Source organism: Lolium perenne, chromosome 3 (assembly GCF_019359855.2).
Source record: "Lolium perenne isolate Kyuss_39 chromosome 3, Kyuss_2.0, whole genome shotgun sequence".
Lineage (NCBI taxonomy): Eukaryota > Viridiplantae > Streptophyta > Magnoliopsida > Poales > Poaceae > Lolium > Lolium perenne.
In genome coordinates this window covers 30073014-30096363 of record NC_067246.2, presented here as the reverse complement: position 1 = coordinate 30096363, position 23350 = coordinate 30073014, and the positions used below count along the sequence as shown (strand labels likewise).

The 23350-nt window shown below is 44.8% G+C and overlaps 2 protein-coding genes across 4 annotated transcripts; both read right to left on the bottom strand.

The window, feature by feature from the left end:
* Nucleotides 1-15618: 15618 nt before the first annotated feature.
* LOC127340863 (uncharacterized) lies at nucleotides 15619-17866 on the bottom strand. 2 transcript variants are annotated; one of them, XM_051366614.2, is made up of 3 exons: nucleotides 17757-17866; nucleotides 17425-17675; nucleotides 15619-16763 (listed from the first exon to the last, which is right to left on the bottom strand). In XM_051366614.2, the coding sequence occupies exon 3, from the start codon at nucleotides 16714-16716 to the stop codon at nucleotides 15883-15885; it is 834 nt and encodes a 277-aa protein (XP_051222574.1). In that variant the 5' UTR covers nucleotides 16717-16763; nucleotides 17425-17675; nucleotides 17757-17866; the 3' UTR covers nucleotides 15619-15882. The 2 variants fall into 2 exon arrangements, with proteins under 2 accessions (XP_051222574.1, XP_071683024.1); XM_071826923.1 differs by having other exon boundaries at nucleotides 17425-17686; nucleotides 17757-17848.
* A 2696-nt stretch (nucleotides 17867-20562) lies between these two features.
* LOC127340866 (uncharacterized) lies at nucleotides 20563-23141 on the bottom strand. 2 transcript variants are annotated; one of them, XR_011754705.1, is made up of 5 exons: nucleotides 22893-23141; nucleotides 22468-22796; nucleotides 22177-22378; nucleotides 21301-21579; nucleotides 20563-20882 (listed from the first exon to the last, which is right to left on the bottom strand). XR_011754705.1 is itself a non-coding variant. In XM_051366620.2 (5 exons), the coding sequence occupies exons 2-4, from the start codon at nucleotides 22678-22680 to the stop codon at nucleotides 21463-21465; spliced, it is 537 nt and encodes a 178-aa protein (XP_051222580.1). In that variant the 5' UTR covers nucleotides 22681-22796; nucleotides 22893-23141; the 3' UTR covers nucleotides 20563-20882; nucleotides 21301-21462. The 2 variants fall into 2 exon arrangements, 1 of the variants encoding a protein (XP_051222580.1); XM_051366620.2 differs by having other exon boundaries at nucleotides 22463-22796.
* Between the last annotated feature and the right edge of the window lie 209 nt (nucleotides 23142-23350).

Below are 23350 nucleotides of genomic sequence, written 5' to 3'. Positions count from 1 at the left end.
CCTGCATATATCAAGAAGACTCAAGCGTCTAAGCTTGGGGATGCCCAAGGCATCCCCTTCTTCATCGACAACATTATCAGGTTCCTTCTCTTGAAACTATATTTTTATTCCATCACATCTTATGTACTTTACTTGGAGCGTCGGTTTGTTTTTGTTTTTTGTTTTTGTTTGAATAAATGCTTGTGTGGGAGAGAGACACGCTCCGCTGGTTCGTATGAACACATGTGTTCTTAGCTTTTAATTTTCATGGCGAAGGTTGAAACTGCTTCGTTAATTTGTTATATGGTTGGAATTGGAAAATGATACATGTAGTAATTGCTAAAATGTCTTGGATAATGTGATACTTGGCAATTGTTGTGCTCATGTTTAAGCTCTTGCATCATATACTTTGCACCTATTAATGAAGAAATACATAGAGCATGCTAAAATTTGGTTTGCATAATTGGTCTCTCTAAGGTCTAGATAATTTCTAGTATTGAGTTTGAACAACAAGGAAGACGGTGTAGAGTCTTATAATGTTTACAATATGTCTTTTATGTGAGTTTTGCTGCACCGGTTCATCCTTGTGTTTGTTTCAAATAGCCTTGCTAGCCTAAACCTTGTATCGAGAGGGAATACTTCTCATGCATCCAAATACTTGAGCCAACCACTATGCCATTTGTGTCCACCATACCTACCTACTACATGGTATTTCTCCGCCATTCCAAAGTAAATTGCTTGAGTGCTACCTTTAAATTTCCATTCTTCACCTTTACAATATATAGCTCATGGGACAAATAGCTTAAAAACTATTGTGGTATTGAATATGTACTTATGCACTTTATCTCTTATTAAGTTGCTCGTTGTGCGATAACCATGTTCCTGGGGACGCCATCAACTACTCTTTGTTGAATATCATGTGAGTTGCTATGCATGTTCGTCTTGTCTGAAGTAAGGGCGATCTACCACCTTATGGTTAGAGTGTGCATATTGTTAGAGAAGAACATTGGGCCGCTAACTAAAGCCATGATCCATGGTGGAAGTTTCAGTTTTGGACATATATCCTCAATCTCATATGAGAAAATAGTCTTGATAACCCACAAGTATAGGGGATCGCGATAGTCTTCGAGGGTAGTATAACCCAAATTTATTGATTCGACACAAGGGGAGGTAAAGAATACTTATAAGCCTTGACAACTGAGTTGTCAATTCAGCTGCACCTGGAAAAGCACTAGCAACAGGGGTGATGTGAAAGTAACAGTAATATGAGAGCAATAATGCGATAACACAGCAGCAGTAATAGCAATATGAGAGCAATGGCACCAGAGAATAGTTGATACTACTTCCAATGACATGTAGAACAAGTATATTATGATGAGAGATGGACCGGGGTTCCCAGCGATCTTCACTAGTGGTAACTCTCCAATAAGTGACAAGTGTTGGGTAAACAAATTACAGTTGGGCAATTGATAGGAATCAAAGGCATTAAGAAAGAACATCAGGCTTATTAATTATGTAGGCATGTTTTCCGTATATAGTCGTACGTGCTCGCAATGAGAAACTTGCACAACATCTTTTGTCCTACCAGCCGGTGGCAGCCGGGCCTCAAGGGAAACTACTGGATATTAAGGTACTCCTTTTAATAGAGTACCGGAGCAAAGCATTAACACTCCGTGAAAACATGTGATCCTCACATCACTACCATCCCCTCCGGTTGTCCCGATTTCTGTCACTTCGGGGCCATTGGTTCCGGACAGTGACATGTGCATACAACTTGTAGATACAATCTAAGCAATAAGTATAGAGCTCAAATCTAAGATCATGCCACTCGGGCCCTAGTGACAAGCATTAAGAATAACAAGATTGCAGCAACAATAACTTCACAAACTTTATAGATAGACTAATCATAATGTATCATCCATCGGATCCCAACAAACACAACACCGATTACATCAGATGAATCTCAATCATGTAAGGCAGCTCATGAGACCATTGTATTGAAGTACATGGGGGAGAGAATACCGACATAGCTACTGCTAGAACCCGTAGTCCATGGGGGAACTACTCACGGAGCATGGCGGAGGCGGTGGCGTTGATGGAGATGGCTTCCGGGGGCACTTCACGTTCCGGCGAGTGCCGGAACAGAGTTCTGTCCCCCGAATTGGAGTTTCGCGATGGCGGCGGCGCCCCTGGAGTCTTTCTGGAGTTTCGTCAATTGGTACGGTGTTTTTAGGTCGAAAGGGGTTTTATAGGCGAAGAGGCGGCGCAGGGGGGCACCTGGGGGCGCCACACCCTAGGCCGGCGCGGCCGAGTCTGGCCCGCGCCGCCATGTGGTGTGGTGCCCCCTGGCCCCTCTCCAACTCTTCTTCGGTGTTACTGGAGCCTTCCGGGAAAAATAGGAGGTTTGGCGTTGATTTCGTCCAATTCCGAGAATATTGCCCGAACAGCCTTTACGGAACCAAAAACAGCGAGAAAACGAGAGCGGCACTGTGGCATCTTGTTAATAGGTTAGTTCCAAAAAATGCATGAAATCATCATAAAGTGCAAGCAAAACATGTAAGTATTGTCATAAAACAAGCATGGAGCAGCCAAATTATGGATACGTCGGGGACGTATCAGCATCCCCAAGCTTAGTTCCTGCTCGTCCCGAGCAGGTAAACGATAAAAAGAATAATTTCTGTAGTGACATGCTACTTACATAACCTTGATCATACTATTACAAAGCATATGAAATGAATGAAGTGACTCAAGGCAATGATCTATAGTTGCTAACAAGTAGATAACATATAGCAAAACTTTTCATGAATAGTACTTTCAAGACAAGCATCAAAAGTCTTGCACAAGAGTTAACTCATAAAGCAATAAATTCAAAGTAAAGGCATCGAAGCAACACAAAGGAAGATATAAGTTTCAGCGGTTGCTTTCAACTTTCAACATGCATATCTCATGGATAATTGTCAACATAAAGTAATATGATGAATGCAAATATGCAAGTATGTAAGAATCAATGCACAGTTAACACAAGTGTTTGCTTCTAAGGTGGGAGGAATTAGGTAACTGACTCAACATAAAAGTAAAAGAATGGCCTTTCGCGAGAGGAAGCATCGATTGCTATATTTGTGCTAGAGCTTTGGTTTTGAAAACATATAGAGAGCATAAAAGGTAAAATTTTGAGAGGTGTTTGTTGTTGTCAACGAATGGTAATGGGTACACTAACTACCTCGCCAACCGGATTCTCAAGAGCGGCTCCCATGAATTATTTGCATATTTATGTGGCACTCCTTCCAACCTTTCTTACACAAACCATGGCTAACCGAATCCTCGGGTGCCTGCCAACAATCTCATACCATGAAGGAGTGCCTTTTTATTTTAGTTTTATTATGATGATGACACTCCCCCCAACCTTTGCTTACACAAGCCATGGCTAACCGAATCCTTCGGGTGCCGTCCATCAATCACAAACCATGGAGGAGTGTCTATTTAAGTTAATTAATTTGGGACTGGGAATCCCATTGCCAGCTCTTTTTGCAAAATTATTGGGTAAGCGGATGTGCCACTAGTCCATGTGAGAGTCCGTCAAAAGTAAATGACAAGGTTGAAAGTTAAACACCACATACTTCCTCATGAGCTATGAAACATAAACACAAATTGAGAAGCATTTTGAATTGTTTAAAGGTAGCACTCAAGCAATTTACTTTGGAATGGCAGGAAATACCACATAGTAGGTAGGTATGGTGGACACAATTGGCATAGTGGTTGGCTCAAGGATTTTGGATGCATGAGAAGTATTCCCTCTCGATACAAGGCTTAGGCTAGCAAGGTTGTTTGAAGCAAACACAAGTATGAACCGGTACAGCAAAACTTACATAAGAACATATCGCAAGCATTATAATACTCTGCACTGTCTTCCTTGTTGCTCAAACACTTTTACCAGAAAATATCTAGACCTTAAGAGAGATCAATTATGCAAACCAATTTTAACAAGCTTTACAGTAGTTCTCCACTAATAGGTTTAAACTACATGAAAAAAAACATAATCATGATCTACTTGAGAGCTCAAAACAATTTCCAAGTGTCAAATTATCCAAGACATATGGGGCATTTTCTTTTTCCAACCAAATAATGATAAGTATTGTAGCTTCCAACTTTTATCATTGAACATTAAAAGTAAAACGAAGAACAAGTGTTCATATGAAAAAGCGGAGCGTGTATCTCTCCCAAACAAGGATTGCTAGGATCCGAATTTATTCAAACAAAACAAACGAAAAAGTAAACACACAGACGCTCCAAGTAAAGCACATATGATGTGACCGAATAAAAATATAGTTTCAGGGGAGGAACCTGATAAGTTGATGAAGAAGGGGATGCCTTGGGCATCCCCAAGCTTAGACGCTTGAGTCTTCTTGAAATATGCAGGGATGAACCACGGGGGCATCCCCAAGCTTAGACTTTTCACTCTTCTTGATCATATATCATTCTCCTCTCTTGACCCTTGAAAACTTCCTTCACAACAAACTTCTCATAAACTTCATTAGAGGGGTTAGTACTCAAAAAAAGTCCACAAGAGACAATGCAAAAAACAGAGACAGAATCTGCCAAAACAGAACAGCCAGTAAAGACGAATTTTAATAAAATACTTCCGTTGCTCAAATCAGAAAACTCAAAACTAATGAAAGTTGCGTACATATCTGAGGAACACGCACGTAAATAGGCATAATTTTCTGAGTTACCTACAGAGAATTGGACCAAGATTCGTGACAGATAGAAATCTGTTTCTGCGCAGAAATCCAAATCTAGTATCAACCTTCGATTAGAGGCTTCACTTGGTACAACAAAACACAAAACTAAGATAAGGAGAGGTTGCTACAGTAGTAAACAACTTCCAAGACACAAATATAAAATAAAGTACTGTAGCAAAATAACACATGGGTTATCTCCCAAGAAGTTGCTTTCTTTATAGCCGTTAAGATGGGCTCAGCAGTTTTAATGATGCACTCGCAAGAAATAGTATTTGAAGCAAAAGAGAGCACCAAGAAGCAAATCCAAAACACATTTAAGCCTAACATGCTTCCTATGCATAGGAATCTTGTAAATAAACAAGTTCATGAAAAGCAAAGTAACAAGCATAGGAAGATAGAACAAGTGTAACTTCAAAATTTTAAGCACATAGAGAGGTGTTTTAGTACCATGCAAATTTCTACAACCATATTTTCCTCTCTCATAATAATTTTCAGTAGCTTCATGAACAAACTCAACAATATAACTATCACATGCAGCATACTTTTCATGATTTCCAAACACATAATTTTTATCAAGTTCAAGAATAGTAGAATTAAAACTTTCAAACTTTCTTTTATTAATAATATAACAAGGTAATTGATCAATCTCAAGAGATATGGGACACATAGATGAAGTCAATAACTCTCCAATCCCATTTTCATTAGTAGTACAATTAATAGTATCAAGTAACATAGGACCATCATCTAGAGCTTTATCATAAACATTTGCTAAGCAAAATTCTTTAGTACCATGCATTTCGACATCAGGCACAAACAAAGCATTATCATAAGATTTATCAAAGTAGCATGGATTATCATAAATAACAGTAGCATAATTATTCTCACAAGTATTACTCATAGGTACTATTTCAAGAGAATCCACAGGAACATAACATTCAACCTCTTTCGGTAAGCATGGAGGACAATCAAATAGTGTAAGAGATGAAGAGTTACTCTCATTAGAAGGTTGGCATGGGTAGCTAATCCATTCTTCCTCCTTTTGTTCGTCGCTCTCCTCTTCTTTTTCATCCAATGAGCTTTCAGGTTCATCAATTTCCTCCTCTTTTTCATCCAATGAGCTTTCAGGTTCATCAATTTCTTCTTCCACCGGTTCCTGCAAATTGTGAGTGCATTCTTGTGCATTAATGTGTCTCTCTTTATAATCAAGGATATAAGGATTCCTACTGTAGCATTCTATGCAAGAATTAAGGATAGTAGAGACATAATCTTTAAGGTCCTTACAAATAGCACAAGTTTCATAATTCTCAACCATGAAGGATTCTATCTCGGAGGCTCCCATAAATAAGACAAATTGTTCTACCTCTTCGAACCCATAATGAATATAGCAATTCCGATTATAGCTCTTAATAAAATATTCCTCACTAAAGCCACATTGAAATTTAAGATGTTTATCCTGTTGAGAGCAACAGTTTATATCATGGCGTATAAGCAAGATTCTAGCAATTGTATTTAATTTTTCTATCATAGCACTCATTATTCTACCAGTTCTTGATTCTCTATAACAATTATAACATTCCATAAGCTCCAAGTAGGTTGTTGGTTCTCCCATAACAGCAGTTTTTAATTTTTTGGTTTTTCAAATTTTTATGGATTTTTGGGTATATGAGGAAAATAAAACAAGATAAAAATAAACTAAGCAAAAGTAAACTACGCAAAATAATACTAGACAGAAATAAACTAAGCACAAATAAACTAGACAAAAGTAAACTAAGCAAAACAAAATAAAATAAAACAAAGAGAGAGGTAGAGTGTACTCCCCAGGTGAACTTATGAGTAGAGCTATGCCTCCCCGGCAACGGCGCCAGAAAACAGTCTTGATAACCCACAAGTATAGGGGATCGCGATAGTCTTCGAGGGTAGTATAATCCAAATTTATTGATTCGACACAAGGGGAGGTAAAGAATACTTATAAGCCTTGACAACTGAGTTGTCAATTCAGCTGCACCTGGAAAAGCACTAGCAACAGGGGTGATGTGAAAGTAACAGTAATATGAGAGCAATAGTAACAGTAACACAGCAGCAGTAATAGCAATATGAGAGCAATGGCACCAGAGAATAGTTGATACTACTTCCAATGACATGTAGAACAAGTATATTATGATGAGAGATGGACCGGGGTTCCCAGCGATCTTCACTAGTGGTAACTCTCCAATAAGTGACAAGTGTTGGGTAAACAAATTACAGTTGGGCAATTGATAGGAATCAAAGGCATTAAGAAAGAACATCAGGCTTATTAATTATGTAGGCATGTTTTCCGTATATAGTCGTACGTGCTCGCAATGAGAAACTTGCACAACATCTTTTGTCCTACCAGCCGGTGGCAGCCGGGCCTCAAGGGAAACTACTGGATATTAAGGTACTCCTTTTAATAGAGTACCGGAGCAAAGCATTAACACTCCGTGAAAACATGTGATCCTCACATCACTACCATCCCCTCCGGTTGTCCCGATTTCTGTCACTTCGGGGCCATTGGTTCCGGACAGTGACATGTGCATACAACTTGTAGATACAATCTAAGCAATAAGTATAGAGCTCAAATCTAAGATCATGCCACTCGGGCCCTAGTGACAAGCATTAAGAATAACAAGATTGCAGCAACAATAACTTCACAAACTTTATAGATAGACTAATCATAATGTATCATCCATCGGATCCCAACAAACACAACACCGATTACATCAGATGAATCTCAATCATGTAAGGCAGCTCATGAGACCATTGTATTGAAGTACATGGGGGAGAGAATACCGACATAGCTACTGCTAGAACCCGTAGTCCATGGGGGAACTACTCACGGAGCATGGCGGAGGCGGTGGCGTTGATGGAGATGGCTTCCGGGGGCACTTCCCCGTTCCGGCAGGGTGCCGGAACAGAGTTGTCCCCCGGGAATTGGAGTTTCGCGATGGCGGCGGCGCCCCTGGAGTCTTTGCAGGTTTCGTCAATTGGTACGGTGTTTTTAGGTCGAAAGGGTTTTATAGGCGAAGAGGTGGCGCGGGGGGCACACAGGGCGCCACACCCTAGGCCGGCGCGGCCGAGTGCAGCCCGCGTCGCCATGTGGTGTGGTGGCCCCCGGCCCCTCTCCAACTCTTCTTCGGTGTTAGGAGCCTTAGGGAAAAATAGGAGGTTTGGCGTTGATTTCGTCCAATTAAGAATATTGCCCGAACAGCCTTTACGGAACCAAAAACAGCAGAAAACGAGGAATCGAGACCTTTGTGGCATCTTGTTAATAGGTTAGTTCCGGAAAATGCATGAAATCATCATAAAGTGCAAGCAAAACATGTAAGTATTGTCATAAAACAAGCATGGAACGACAGAAATTATGGATACGTCGGGGACGTATCAAATAGTATGATCAAGGTTATGATGGCATGTCACTCCAGAAATTATCTTTGTTATCGTTTACCTGCTCGGGACGAGCAGAAACTAAGCTTGGGGATGCTGATACGTCTCCGACGTATCGATAATTTCTTACGTTCCATGCCACATTATTGATGATATCTACATGTTTTATGCACACTTTATGTCATATTCGTGCATTTTCTGGAACTAACCTATTAACAAGATGCCGAAGTGCCAGTTGCTGTTTTCTGCTGTTTTTGGTTCCAGAAAGGCTGTTCGGGCAATATTCTCGGAATTGGACGAAATCAACGCCAAACCTCCTATTTTTCCCGGAAGGCTCCAGAACACCGAAGGAGAGTCGGAGGAGAGCCAGGGGGGGCCCACACCATAGGGCCGCGCGGGTCAGACCCTGGCCGCGCCGGCCTAGGGTGAGGCCACCCTGTCAGCCCTCCTGCGCCGCCTCTTCGCCTATAAAACCCCTTTCGACCTAAAAACGCAGTACCGATTGACGAAACTCCAGAAAGACTCCAGGGGTGCCGCCACCGTCGCGAAACTCCAATTCGGGGGACAGAACTCTCTGTTCCGGCACCCTGCCGGGACGGGGAATTGCCCCCGGAGCCATCTCCACCGCCGTCTTCACCGCCATCTTCACCGCCATCGCTGCCTCCATGATGAGGAGGGAGTAATCCACCCCCGAGGCTGAGGGCTCCGCTGTAGCTATGTGGTTCATCTCTCTCCCATGTACCTCAATACAATAATCTCATGAGCTGCTTTACATGATTGAGATTCATATGAGTTTTGTATCACTATTCATCTATGTACTACTCTAGTGATGTTATTAAAGTATTCTATTCCTCCTGCACGGTGTAATGGTGACAGTGTGTGCATCCGTGTTAGTACTTGGCATAGGCTATGATTATGATCTCTTGTAGATTATGAAGTTAACTATTGCTATGATGGTATTGATGTGATCTATTCCTCCTACATAGTGTGAAGGTGACAGTGTGCATCCTATGTTAGTACTTGGTTTAGTCGTGTTGATCTTTCATGCACTCTAAGGTTATTTAAATATGAACATTGAATTGTGGAGCTTGTTAACTCCGGCATTGAGGGTTCGTGTAATCCTACGCAATGTGTTCATCATCCAACAAGAGAGTGTAGAGTATGCATTTATCTATTCTGTTATGTGATCAAAGTTGAGAGTGTCCACTAGTGAAAGTATGATCCCTAGGCCTTGATCCTAAATACTGCTATCGCTGCTTGTTTACTGTTTTATTGCGTTACTACTGCTTGTTTACTGTCCTGGGCAAAGCACTTTTCTGGTGCCGTTGCTACTACTTATTCATACCACCTGTATTTCACTATCTCTTCGCCGAACTAGTGCACCTATTAGGTGTGTTGGGGACACAAGAGACTTCTTGCTTTGTGGTTGCAGGGTTGCATGAGAGGGATATCTTTGACCTCTTCCTCCCTGAGTTCGATAAACCTTGGGTGATCCACTTAAGGGAAAACTTGCTGCTGTTCTACAAACCTCTGCTCTTGGAGGCCCAACACTGTCTACAGGAAAAGGAGGGGGGCGTAGACATCACCATGAAGCAATGTGCATTCTTGCGTTGAGGGTTCTCATTGGGTGAATCAAAGATAGAGGAAGAGGGAATGTTGGTGGTGACAATGGCGGCCACTTCTCTTGAGCTTTCCTCTTCATCATCACTAGCACTTGCAATCTCATCGGAAGAGTATTCTTCATTAGCAACTAGCACAATCCTTGAGGGCCTCTTGCCCTTCTTGTTCTTGTTATAAAATTTCTTGTTGGGGGGCTTTGAATATTTGCCCTTTGAGTCTTTGCTCTTGTCCTTGGGGATGAGCCTTCCACCATGAGTCTCCCTATTCTCATAGGGACATTCGGCAATGAAATGGCGCTTGTCATTGCAATTGTAGCAAGATCTTGTTCTTGGGCCCGAGCTTGAGGGACCCCTTGAGTTGTTTCTCTTGATGTTGTCCTCCTTGGCCTTGGAAGGATCAATCCAAAAGGTGTTTGCATGGAATGCCATGTGGTCATGGTAGTGGTGTTCCAAGTCTTCCGGATAGGTCATGCTCCAAGATGCCCTATAAGATTCTTGAGGAATCACTTCTTGCACGGGGTCAACCACCAAGGCAAGGTTGGACCCTTTTGTCATCCCAATGGCACGATTGCGGGAATCATGAGAGTTTTGCTCAAGCACCTTGAGAGCTTGCATCTCGTGCACGGCTTGTTGAGAGGTGAGAGAGGCATAGCATTCTATTCCGACAAGAGTCTTGACATCAATAGGCTCGAACGACATCATGCACTCAATGTACTTCTCCTTGATCCAAGAGTCATTAATGTGACTGGCTCCAATAATCCGGAAGGCGTCGGCAACGGTGAGGAGTCTTCCATACATGTCTTCATGATCTTCATCCGGAAGCCTCATGAATCCTTCGGCTTTATTCTGAAGGGCATTATACTTGTTCCTTCTTGTGCTCTCACTTCCAATGCAACTCGTGGCCAAAGCATCCCAAGCATCCTTGGCGGTGGTGAAATGCCGAACACGAGACAACTCCTTTGTCCCCACGGCAGTTTGAATCATGTGCAAGGCGGTGTTGTTGAGTTGACTATCAACCGCTTCTCTTCTAGTCAACTTCTTGGGGTTGTAAGGATTGAAGCCTTCCTCGATGATTCTCCAAAGTTCATTGGAGGCACTGCGAACATGAGAGCTAAACTCAAATTGCCAAGTATCGTAATCATTAACGGAAAACTTAGGTGGGTCGCCCCGGATGTTTATATGAGGATGGGGAACCGGTATATCGGGTGATTGGAAAGGTGGAGGTACTCGATTGTAGCTCTCACTTCCACTAGTTCCCTTGGGAGATGCAATGGGGGGTTTGATAGTGTTTAAGCTATCACCATCCATGGGTGTGGTAGCGGAAGGTAATACCGAAGTATCACCCTCTAAAACCGCATCCGTGATATTAACCTCTATGGTGGAAGCCACGGGACGGGGAGGAGCCAAAAGCTCGGAAATCATTTTTCTCATGCTTTCCATTTGAGCATCCATGGATGACTTCAACGAATTGATATCCTCCATGGTGACCGGCCTAGTCTCCCCTTCCGAAGGTCCATCGTCCGGCATACTCTTAGGCGGTTAAGCCCGAAATAAGAGCCGAGGCTCTGATACCAATTGAAAGGATCGTATGCCGCACCTAGAGGGGGGGTGGGTGAATAGGTGCTAACCAATTTTTAGTTCTTTTTCAATTTAGGCTTGACACAAAAGGTAAATTCTCTAGATATGCAACTAAGTGAATTTACCTATATGACAAGGCTAACAACTAAGCAAGATATAGCTAAGCAATATAGGAGATAGAATAGGATAGAGGTAACCGAGAGTGGAGCACGCGATGACACGGAGATGATTCCCGTAGTTCCCTTCCTTTGCAAGAAGGTACGTCTACATTTGGAGGAGTGTGGTTGCTACGAAAGCCAAACCAACAGCCACGAAGGCTTCACTCAGATCTCCGGTGAGCAACGCCACGAAGGCCTAGCTCACTTCCACTAAGGGATTTCCTCGAGGCGGAAACCGGGCCTTTACAAGGTTCTTGGGGCACACGCTCCCAAATCTGTTACAACACAACAATCAACAACAATACATCAACACAAATCAACTAGGGAACCAAATAGGAACACTAGCATGAGATCCCTCAAACAAGAGAGGGGGAAATGAGAATCGCTTCGGTGAGGATGTAGATCGGTGTCTTCTCCTTCGAATCTCCAAAGATCAAGAGCTTTGGTTGGGGGAGGAAGGAGATCTTGCAAATCTTGTGTTTCTTGAGGTGGCTCTAATGGAGGTGGCTTGGCAGATTTCTTGTGCAATGATTGAGCAAGCATCCAAGGTAGAAGAAGGGGGGTATTTATACCCCCCCAGAAAATGAGCCGTTGCAGCTTAGGGGGCCGGATATTCCGGCCTAAGTAAGGGCCGGATAATCCGCCCCCCGGATAATCCGGCCTCTGGGACAAAACCGTGACAAAATCCGGCCAAATGTCCGGCCCCATGCCAGACTTGTTTTTCTTCAGGTCCTTAGCCAAATTCGAGGGGGCCGGATATTTCCAAAATATCCGGCCCGGATATTCCGGCCCTGGTACAAAACCGGGACAATATCCGGGCAAATGTCCGGCCCCTATACTGCGCTGCTTTTCCTCAAAGACTTAGCCAAAAACTGGGGACCGGATATTTCCACAATATCCGGCCCGGATTATCCGGCCTGACCAACATTTTGCTGTTTTCTTTTGACAGACCGACCATATCCAACACACAAGAACATGTATCTATGTAATCCCTGTACCACTTAAACAAACATTAGTGTATCACATATATTGACATCAAACACACAAAACATAATGTGAGAGATGTTCTTTCAAACGTACCCTCGAAGAACGCTAAGCGTTAACGATATAAATCTCGTGGATGATGTAGATCACTAGCCGCTCTCAAGAGCGAGTAGAAGATCCCGACAGTGCCGCAATCGAGTAGCACCTCCGCACTCGGTCACACATACGGTATTGATGAAGATGTCCTTCTCCCCGTTCCAGCTGGCAGCAGAAGTAGTAGATCCTCCTCAGAATACCGGTAGCACGATGACGTGGTGAGGATGGTGGTGGAGATCTCCTGCAGGGCTTCGCCGTAGCCGTGCGGGAGAGAGGTGGAGAAGGGTGGCGCTAGGGTTTGGAGAGAGGAGCTAGGGCACCGACCTTGGTGCCCTTGAGGTGGTGCGGCCAATGTGTAGCTAGCCCCTCCCCTCCTCTCCCCTTTATATAGGTGGAAAACCTAGCTCTCCAATCATACTCCCTCTAGGAGTCTTATTGGAAACTTACCATAAGGAGAAACCTAGTCACGGTGGGATTCCCCCTTCCTTTTGAGTTGGCCGGCCATGGAGGTGGAGTCCACCATGGAGTCCACCTTCCTACCTGGTGGGTCGGCCACCTACCATAGTGAAAAGTTCCGGATGATTCTAAAACCTTCTAGAACCTTCCATAAATTCACCGGAGCATTTCTAAACTTGGAATATGACTTTTCATATAAGAATCTTATTCTACGGACCATTCCGGAGCTCCTCGGGATGTCCTGGATCCCATCCGAGACTCCGAACAACATTCGGTCTCCATTTCAAAATCCATATTTACTTAAAACGACATCAAACCTTAAGTGTGTCGCCCTGCGGTTTGCGAACTATGCAGGCATGACCGAGACACTTCTCTGATCAATAACCAACAACGGGGCCTGGAGATCCATAATGTCTCCCACATATTCAACGATGACTTCATGATCGAAAGAACCATTAACATACAATACCAATTCCTTTTGTTGCGCGATATTTTACTTATCCGAGGTTCGATCGTCTGTATCTCTATACCTAGTTCAACCTCGTTACCGATAAGTACTCTTTACTCGTACTGTGATATGACATCCCTTGTGAGCCAATCACATGCTTGCAAGCTAATTGGATGACATTCTACCGAGAGGGCCCAGAGTATATCTATCCGTCATTTGGATGGACAAACCCCACTATTGATCTACACGCTTCAACCTATACTTTCCGAATACTTAATGCCACCTTTATAACCACCCATTTACGAAGTAGTGTTTGATATCATCAAAGTATCCATCCAATACAGGTGATTAACATGATCTCATGGTCGAAGGATTAGGTTACTATGTATCTTTAAGTCTGTAGCAAAACGAACTAAATGACTTGATCATATGCTATGTTTACTATAGGTGTGTGTCCATCACATCATTTACCTAATGATATGATCTTGTTATTAATAACATCCAATGTTTATAATCGTGAAACTATGGTCATCTATTAATCAGCAAAGTAGTTTAACAAGAGGCTTACTAGGGACTCTTTTATGTTTACAAAACACACAAGTATTAATGTTTTCGGTTAATACAATTATAGCATGAGATGTAAACATTTATCATGAACACTAAGATATAACAATAAACACATGAGCGGGGAACAGGGATTGGCGGTTTGGGGACGGAAAACCTATTCCCCGCCCATTAGCGGGGCGGATTAACGCCCGCCAGCATGGGAAAACGAGTGGCCCATCTTGCTTTAAGTTTTTTTTCGTTTTTTCTTTGGGTTTTTTTCTCGTTTGTGGTTTTCTGTTGGTTTTTCTTTTTTTTGTTTTTATATTTTGGTTTTTCGGGTTTTCATTTTCAGTTTTGATTTTTTTTAAGTCAAGAAAATTTCAAATTCAGGCAAATTTCAAATTCGAGCAAATTTTAAATTTGAGCAAATTTCAAATCCGAGCAAATTTTAAATTGAAGCAATATTTATATTCGAGCAAATTTTAAATTCAAACAATTTTTAAATTGGAGCGATTTTTCAATTCGAGCAAAAAGAATTTCTGACAAAATTTAACTCAGTTTTCCAATCTTAAAATTTTGTTAAAAACAATTAACATGAAAAAGAACAAACAATCGAAAGAACCTGTTCCCATGCTGTTGGGCCGGCCCAACAGGGGTGCGCGAGCCGTGCCGCTGCGTGCGTGCCTTATTCCCGCACGCACGCGAGCGGGGTATATGACATGTTAATATATAGATCATTGGATCATCATATGATTGTCAATTAGTGTAATGGAATTATCCTTAAGAAGTATCTCTTGGAAGCAGTATAGGGTGTACTATGATATAGTCATATGAAAATGCCTTTATGCTTTGCGGAAGATCATACTGGAGTCACATGTTCACTTCCAAAGGTATCTCTATGACGTTAGAAGTTATTTGTATATAATAAAAATTCTTAATACATTTAGTCTTTATCATTTAGTCACATTTAGTCTTTATCATTTAGTCAACGTATTGGTAATACCTATTGTCAGTACTGACGTCTCTGATCTAACTGGCATAGACTATAGCGAAGCCGCTATTGATCTTGCTTGAAATCTTGCAATTCGTGATGGATTTGAGCACATTAATTTCTTGGTGAGTTGGTCGGTGGAGCACTAGATGTCGACATTACATGATTGTAATTTGTTTCCACATATACTTGCCTTCTCGTGCGTGAGTACTATGATGTTGAACATAGTGCCTCAAAATGGAAAGATGAAGAAAGAGCCATTTTAGATTTTATGAAGCATATCATATTTGCAGGTTGATGATGTTCTGGAGTCAAAGTTGGAAAGAAGGTTTGAACTTGTGATGGATGAAGGAACTCTGGATGTCGGGACCTCCGCTTCTCAATAGTAGCAGTGGTGAAGCAATTACAAACGGGCCAATAAACCTTGAGCGAGAGAGTGGAGAAAGCCAAAATGGAGCGGCCTCTGATCCCACAATTCCTTTTCGAATTAATAATAATTAAAATCACTCTCAAAAGCTCCCCGCTTCCTCTGACTAGTGGGCCAGCCGCCCACCGTAGATGATGGACGGCAGATTGAGGCGTGCATCCACATGGACATAGTTAAAGTAGGCGATAGAAGTCATTACCAAAAGAAAATATGGTTCAAATTCTCATCAAGGAGTCTTTATTACAATGTCTGAAGAAGTAATAGGTAAACTCGATCATGCATAAACATAAATACAATGTAGTATTGAGTAATTCATAAGGATTTTATGTATACAGATGTGCATATATACATATATATATATTATATTATAATTAAACGTTTGTATTGGTATCATCCCTGTGGCCGGCAACCTGATCTCGATCTGTATTTGTCTCACGCATTTCGATCGATTGTTGCTGTTCATATATGTATCTGACGCCTGGTAATGACGGGGAGGACCTGGACATAGTACCCGATGTCGTATGCGACCTGGAGTATCTGATCAGGTTCGTCCTGCGAGTAGTAGCCGCCGCCGCCAGGGCATAAGAAGTCCTGCGGCATCCTGGTGTTACTCCTGTGCGGCTGCTTGTGATGAGACAATATGTTGCGCGCCTGCTGGAGAAGGTCTTTTAGACCTTCCAGCCACAGCTTCGTCTTGGCGTCCCACCACAGGTTGACGGACTGAAGCTGCTGCAACAGGTTGGCTACCTGCTCCACAAACTGCACCAGCTGCTGGATCTCCTCCGTGTTCTGCCTCTGCTTCTTGGCCTCCTCCACGATGGAAACAGCCAGGCTCACCATCTCCTTGATGTCGGTGGCTGACGACGACGACGCGCAGGCACTCGCTGCAGCAGCGCCGGCGCCGTTCCTGTTGGTCTTGACGATGAGGATCATGTTGGCGATGTGGAACATCTCCAGGATTTTGGAGATCCGCTGGTCGAGGGCGTCGAACTTCCTGACCTTCTTCTGCGTTTTGAAGACGAGAGACCAAGTCCTCCTCTCCTGACACGACTCCACGAGCGTCCTCCCGTCGTTGAGGGCATCGTATAGATCTTGCAGTAGCCTGCTCGTCACAGGGTCTGGCGTCCACTGGTTTTGCAGCTCCTTCAGGAGGAGACTAATCATTTCCACGCGATATTTGAGCAGACTGCATTTCTCCCTATTGCGCTGGGCCCTCTCTGCCAGCACAATGATCCGCACCGCGATGAAGATGCTGAACGAAATCAAACTAGTTACTTCCCCCACCAAAACCATCGCAGTTTGATGTTGATCGCGTGGGACGTATGTACGGGTCTGTACACCTGCAGGATTAGACAACAAGTGTATAAGTATTTATATGCAAAATTAATAAGGAAATACATTAAAAGTTAAAGCGAATTATAATTTGGAACGAAGAGAGTAGTATTACTAGTTGAAGGTCTTCAATAGTATCCACTTCAATACTCACAGGATGGGCTAATAAGGAAACCTTATGTTTTTGAAAAAACAATCAGATAATAACAAGATACATCCAATATATATCGTCACCAATAATAGCTATTGGATCCATTCCATTTTCTAACCGTGCGTTCCATTGTGCTACTGCTGCAGCTGTTAGCACAGTGAGATGCAGCTGTAGCAGCCGCTTAAAATGGCTTCCGAACGGGCTGTTTATACCTCCATTTGTCATCACTAGTATATATTGATGAGGGTATTGTGTTGAATTGAAGAGGGAAAATTTAATGTACGGAATATATAATTGTGTCTAATTCGATTCCCTAAGGGGTCTAATAAGAACATTCACATATAGCATAGACATGTCACTTGCGTCAACCAAGGTTTGCTGCCTTAAAAAAAATTCACTAGGCCTTACTAGAGCTCAGTAGAGTAATATTGTACTCAGCAGATCCTTTCAAACAATGCAGTCCCCCGATAAACTAATATTATACTGTGAATTTTAACAAAATCTACCACTTAACTTACCGATGACGTCGTCTTCAACGGCCTGTCACCCTCCCTCCGTCTTGTCCTCAAAAGGTGCAGGGATGACGCCGTGCTCTGGCGTGCCCGACTGCCGCTTGCGAGCCGCGGCGACCTCGACCTCTGGCTTACGTTCTTCCTCCCCGAACGGCCGTGACCCTCGCTTGTTTCTGTTTGAGCTCTTCCCCTCCGTGTTGGGAGATGTCTCCCCCTTCCTCCGTGTAATGCTGCTACCTACGGGGCCTTCGCTTAATCTGTTGATGATCTGAAGGAATACAAAATATTCAGGTGGGAGCCTTTGTGCTCCTCCCGGTGAACCATAAAAAAAAACGTACCGATGAACCTTCTCAGAGATCGAGATATCTAGTTCGCTCACAGTCCTGGTGGGTTGGATCGCTTTGCTTCTTGCAAGCACAAGCAGAAGCAAGCTATTTATTTATAAACACACACGCAAGCTTGCATAGGTGACCGACCTACCTGTAGTGCTACGTATGTACTCGTACCATCCATGTATATTAATCTGCACTGAATAATTGATGTTGGCCTGCAAGGCTGCGACGACGACGACGAGTTCATAGACGACGACTTGGACCTCGTCAGTCTCCGACAGTTCAACTCGTGATACAAGAAGACTGGCAGAGATGCTCAGCTACCTGATGTCAGCAGACGTTTGTGAACGGACGAACTCCCCGTACATGCAAGCCATTGACTAATACCGATACGGCCCGCGCTTGTGCCGTTTGCACACGGACATGGTGCTTGACGCGCACACTGTGCGTACGCTCTCTCTAGTCGTACTGCTGCTGATCCTTGGCAACTTGGCATGGTGGTGGGCTCGTGGCTAATGAGTGGTGACACTTGCACGTAGAAAATAGATCTACACTGAAACAATAATTGATGTGAACAAACTAAGTTTTTTTTTTCGAAATGGGGTATATCCTCAGCCTCTGCATTAATCGATGCACACAGCTCTCTTTATTACCCAAAGTATCAAAATATCAAGTATCAAAGTTTTATAACTCAAAGATCATACAACGTGTACACATAAACTAGCCAACGAAATAGTATAGTGACACGTTTATGCATCTTGAAGTCGGTTAGTAGGTCGCGTGTGTACATTAAAATCGTATAGAAAATGAGAAGTGAAATAGAACTAGCAAAACTATCCGTTTTTGGAATGTTTGGGAGCCACCATCGGCAATGCCTTGGCCATTGCTTGGGTCGATGCCTTCGTGTTTCGTTGGTGCGCGAATGCCGCTGGCTTGCTTTGCGGCCTGCCTCACCCCTCGAAGCTTGAAAGGCCTAGCCATCTCTTTCGGCTCTGACTTCCTTTCCGGGGACGTGAACCGGGCAGTCGTGGCGCTCGCTGTTGCCGCCGTGCTGGTGCCACTCGGCAGCGCTCCAGACCTAGTTGCTCTAGGTCGTGTGGCCAGGTGTTTGGTTTTTGCCGGTTTTCCCTAAAAAAATGTGCCGTGTTGGTTTTCTCTTGTCTAGTTTTCCTTATAAACCGGACATGGTGTTGTGTTTGTATCGGTTTTCGGCCAATTTTCCTCTACTTTATGAAAAGGCAGAGCTCCTGCCGGTTAGTTACATCGCTGACAAACATATTTGCAAATGGATAAAATCTCAGTTGCAGCCACTATTGTAACTGAAAAAAGTTTTAGTTACAACTACATTTGCAACTGGAGAAAATCCTAATTGCAACCACATTTGCAACTGAAAAGTCTGAGTTGCAACTACACTTGCAATTATAGAAAATCTCGGTAGCAACCGCGCTTGCAGGTGGAGAAAATATCAGTTGAAAATCTCTGTATCCACGATACCCATCTGGCGCGCAGGGTTGGACGATGGCGTGTTTTTACCTCCACCTTTGGCCCACATGTTAATCTCTAATTGGCTTATCTTAGGCAGAAAAAACAAGATTGCAAGGAGGGGAGAAAAGAAGTCGCGAGCAGCCCAGCGGTCGACCGCCTCTCGCCCTCGGCCCTCCCCTGCCTTCGCTGCACCTCACCATCGGTCTCCTCCGCCGCCTCGCTCACGCACGCCTGCTGCCCGTCGATCTAATGGCCAGAGAGTGGAGCATCCAGACGTCGGATCCGGAGCTTCAATTTTCAGCGTGGAGATGGAGAAGGCTGACGGGGTCGATGGCAACGACGGAGGAGATGCCGCTGGAGGTGGTGCGGTGATACGTCCAAAACGTATCTACTTTCCCGAACACTTTTGCTATTGTTTTGCCTCTAATTTATGTATTTTGGATGCAACTAACACGGACTAACGCTGTTTTCAGCAGAACTGCTCTAGTGTCTCGTTTTTGTGCAGAAATCCAACTTTCAGGAAAATCCTCGGAATTTATGCAGAAGGCCCTATTTTTCCAGAATACTGACGGAGCCAGAAGGACAAGTCAGGTGGAGGCCCGAGGGCCCCACACCATAAGGCGGCGCGGCCCAGGAGGGGCCCGCGCGGCCCTGTGGTGTGGCCCCCTCGGCCGGCCTCCGACGCCCTCCTTCGGACTATATATTGCCTTCGACCTAAAAACGCACGGAGAGAAGTCGAAGTCGCCAGAAAGCCTCCAGAACGCCGCCACATCGCGAAACTCCGTCTCGGGAGCCAGAAGTCTCAGTTCTGGCACTCCGCCGGGACGGGGAATTGGAGGAGATCATCGCCATCATCACCACCGACGCCTCTCCATCAACCAGCCATGCATCCCCCATCCATGTGTGAGTAATTCCCCCGCTGTAGGCCGAAGGGGATGGTAGGGATTGGATGAAATTGGTTATGTAATAGCATAAGATTGTTAGGGCATAGTGCCTAGTGTCCGTAATTGGTACTTTGATGATATTGTTGCAACTTGCTATGCTTAATGCTTGTCACTAGGGCCCGAGTGCCATGATCTCAGATCTGAACATGTTATTGTTTCATCACACTACTAAGGAAAGGCTTACCACCGGCACATTGAAAAGGCTTACCGCCGGCGTTTTCACGTTCGCCGGCGATCACCTCGCCGGTGGTAATGCCTTACCGCTGGCACCTTTATTTTCGCCGGTGGTAACATGCAATTATCCCCGGCGTCTTCGCATATTCGCCAGGGGTATCTAGTACCACAGGCACATGATTCATATTTGTATGCGCCGACAGTAGATATTTAAAGAACTAAAAAAAATCAGTTACCGCTGGCAACCAAGGCAAAGCGCCGGCAGTAATGAATTTAAGAAACAAAAAAAAAAGATTTTACAAATTACAAATAAACTCATATATATTCTATCCGTTACAAATTTAGCTAGTTTCAAGATTCAAAATTCTGGCCACGTCAGTCACGCCCAAAACTCAGGTAGATCGTCAGAACCCCTCTTTGCGCTCCTAGGTCGATCGCTGCGCCACCGTCACTCGTGAAGAGCTCCGCATCCTCGCCATGCTCATGTCCCAGTCCTCGGCAGCTCATCATGATCCTCTGCAGCTTGCCGCTAAAAACAACAAACAGCAGGCACATATTATTCCATCTATGCGCACAAGCATTCATTGAGCTGAAAGCAAATATCCATCTATGCATGTTCGCTTTCCCTACTGTCTACACAGATATGCATACTGCTCGAAAAAGGAAACAATTTTAAGCAAGAAATTATGCAAAACCTGTTTATCGGTTCAAACAACGAGTTCACCAAAAAGAGCAATCAAGAATGTCTAGAATAACATCAGAGAATAGGACATCTATGAACAAAACATCATACTGCAATGAGCAATCAAAGAGTAAATAGCTAATTGCATTAAGGCCAGCTAGTGGATTTTTTCATGCTACGGGCAGAGCAGCAATGAGCAGAGCACTGTGATTATGAGTGTCAAAGAACAACTAACTGACGTCTTGCGGAGGAGGATTGGACTGACCTAGGTTGGGGGAAGCAGCAAGCAGCCAGGCCGGGCTCGACGGTGTCCTCCTGGTGGCCTTCAGCATCTTGGTGCAGATGCGGTAGGCGTCGGCTAGACTGAACCGCGACGGCCCATGAACCGACCCAGCTCCCAGCTACGATGCGCGTGAGCAGGTGACTGCTAGCGGTCGCAATCGCCGGACCAAGGGTCGCATCTGCACAAGCTTCTTTCAAAGTTTCCCTGGAGGCTCCCTCCGCTGCAGACTCCCCGACCTCCAAATAACCAGGAGGAAGAGTCCTGTTGATGCAACCTTGATTAGAATAATTAACCAGCACCAAATCACATACTGGAGGAATCGTCACAAGCAAAACAACATCTCCGTATAAATTAGATCAAAAAGCATGCATAATTACAAAAAACCCAAACAAAATTGAGGGGATTTCGTTGCTGTTTGCCACTGGATTAATAAGAAATCTCAAGATCAAATGCAAGCACTATATTAACTGTTTTCCTGACCCGAGTTTTCGACAAATATTCAGAGCAATAACTACAGATCTAGCTAAGACATGACAAGTAAGGTGCACCACTTATTAAGGAATGAATCACATACTGTAAAGTGTGAAACATCTGTACCAATAGACATTAGACAACGAGTTTCCATGTACAAAAGATATCATAAGCAGCACAAAAGAACAACAATCATGGGACTATGCATATTCATCACCACTTTTCTTAACCATTGACATTTCGTAGAATTAGGACATGAGCGGCTACTCCAAACAAAACATGTTTTGTGGCTGCAGTACTAGTCCATCAGTATAACATCCATTGGGTGCTTTGCGGAAACAAACACTTGAGGCGCACGAGACAACACTTTACATGAGAGATTGATACCTCCATATATGTCAGGAACAGCATGATGACGACAACCAACAATAGTCTCTTGGCTCGCGTGGCTCTCTCGGCTCTTGGCGCGGGCGACGGGCAGGCTTGAGCAGGATGGCACAGCGCCGCTGATCTTGGTGCCGGCAAGATCGCCGACCCGCCAGCGATCCGCTCAATCTCTCCCCCAACATGTGTTCCAGAAAACGTGTGTCTGCGAATGTGCAGGAACAAGCAGTCACACAGGCTACCCAAATCTGAAGGTAAAATGGCAAGTGCAGGCAGATTAGAGATGGACCTCACCGAACAGGTGCTAAGTTGGGGGGATGGCAGCGGGACGGAGCAGTAGGTCGGGGACGTCGCCGGACGCCGGCAGCCGCAGATCGGGGAGGTTGTCCAGGAGGTCGCCGACGGCCGCAGCTCCGGGACGGAGACCACCATCTCCTCCTTGACTCCCCGCGGCGAGCTCCACGGTGGCGCGATGCGGACGCCGTGGAGAAGGTCCTCCACCTCCATCGCCGGCGACGGCGAGGATCAGCACCGGGGCGCGCGGGAATCAAAGGGCCGGAGGGAGGGGATTTGGGGGCTGTCGGTGGGTGCTGAACCTGGTGCTGAACCTGGCTGGCTGGTTCCTGCGAGCGGAAATCAGCGAGCGCACAGGTCAGATCCGGCCTTGGCGCGGCGGAATCGGCGGCGAATCAGGGCGGATTCGGGCGGCGGAGGCTCACCTGCATGCGTGGGCGGAGGAGGAGGGAGCGTGTCCGTGCGTGTGGGGAAAGCAGCAGGAGGAGGAGACGGGAGCGACCAGATCCGGTGAGCAGGCGAAGGGGCTTCGGCGGCCCGGCGAACTTGGCTGCTATCATCTCAATCAGGTGGTGCGGGCAAGGGGATGCGCCCGCGGTGAGGCCGTCGCCGCCACGTCTGGGTGGGGAGGAAATGGGGATGTAGGAGCGACTTGTGTGTGTGGCGACGAGGGTGCGTCGTGCGTGTGTAGGGTGTGGGGTGGAGAAATCCAAGATGAGTAAATACCCCCGGCGAAAACGAAACACGGACGCGGGCGGTAATTTCGGCCCGAATGGCTCACAGCAGCCCACGTTAGCACTGTCACGTGCAAGTCCATTTCGCCGGCGGTAGTTAATTTACCCCTGGCATCTTCGAGACAAACTCGCCGGCGGTAAGCAGAGGC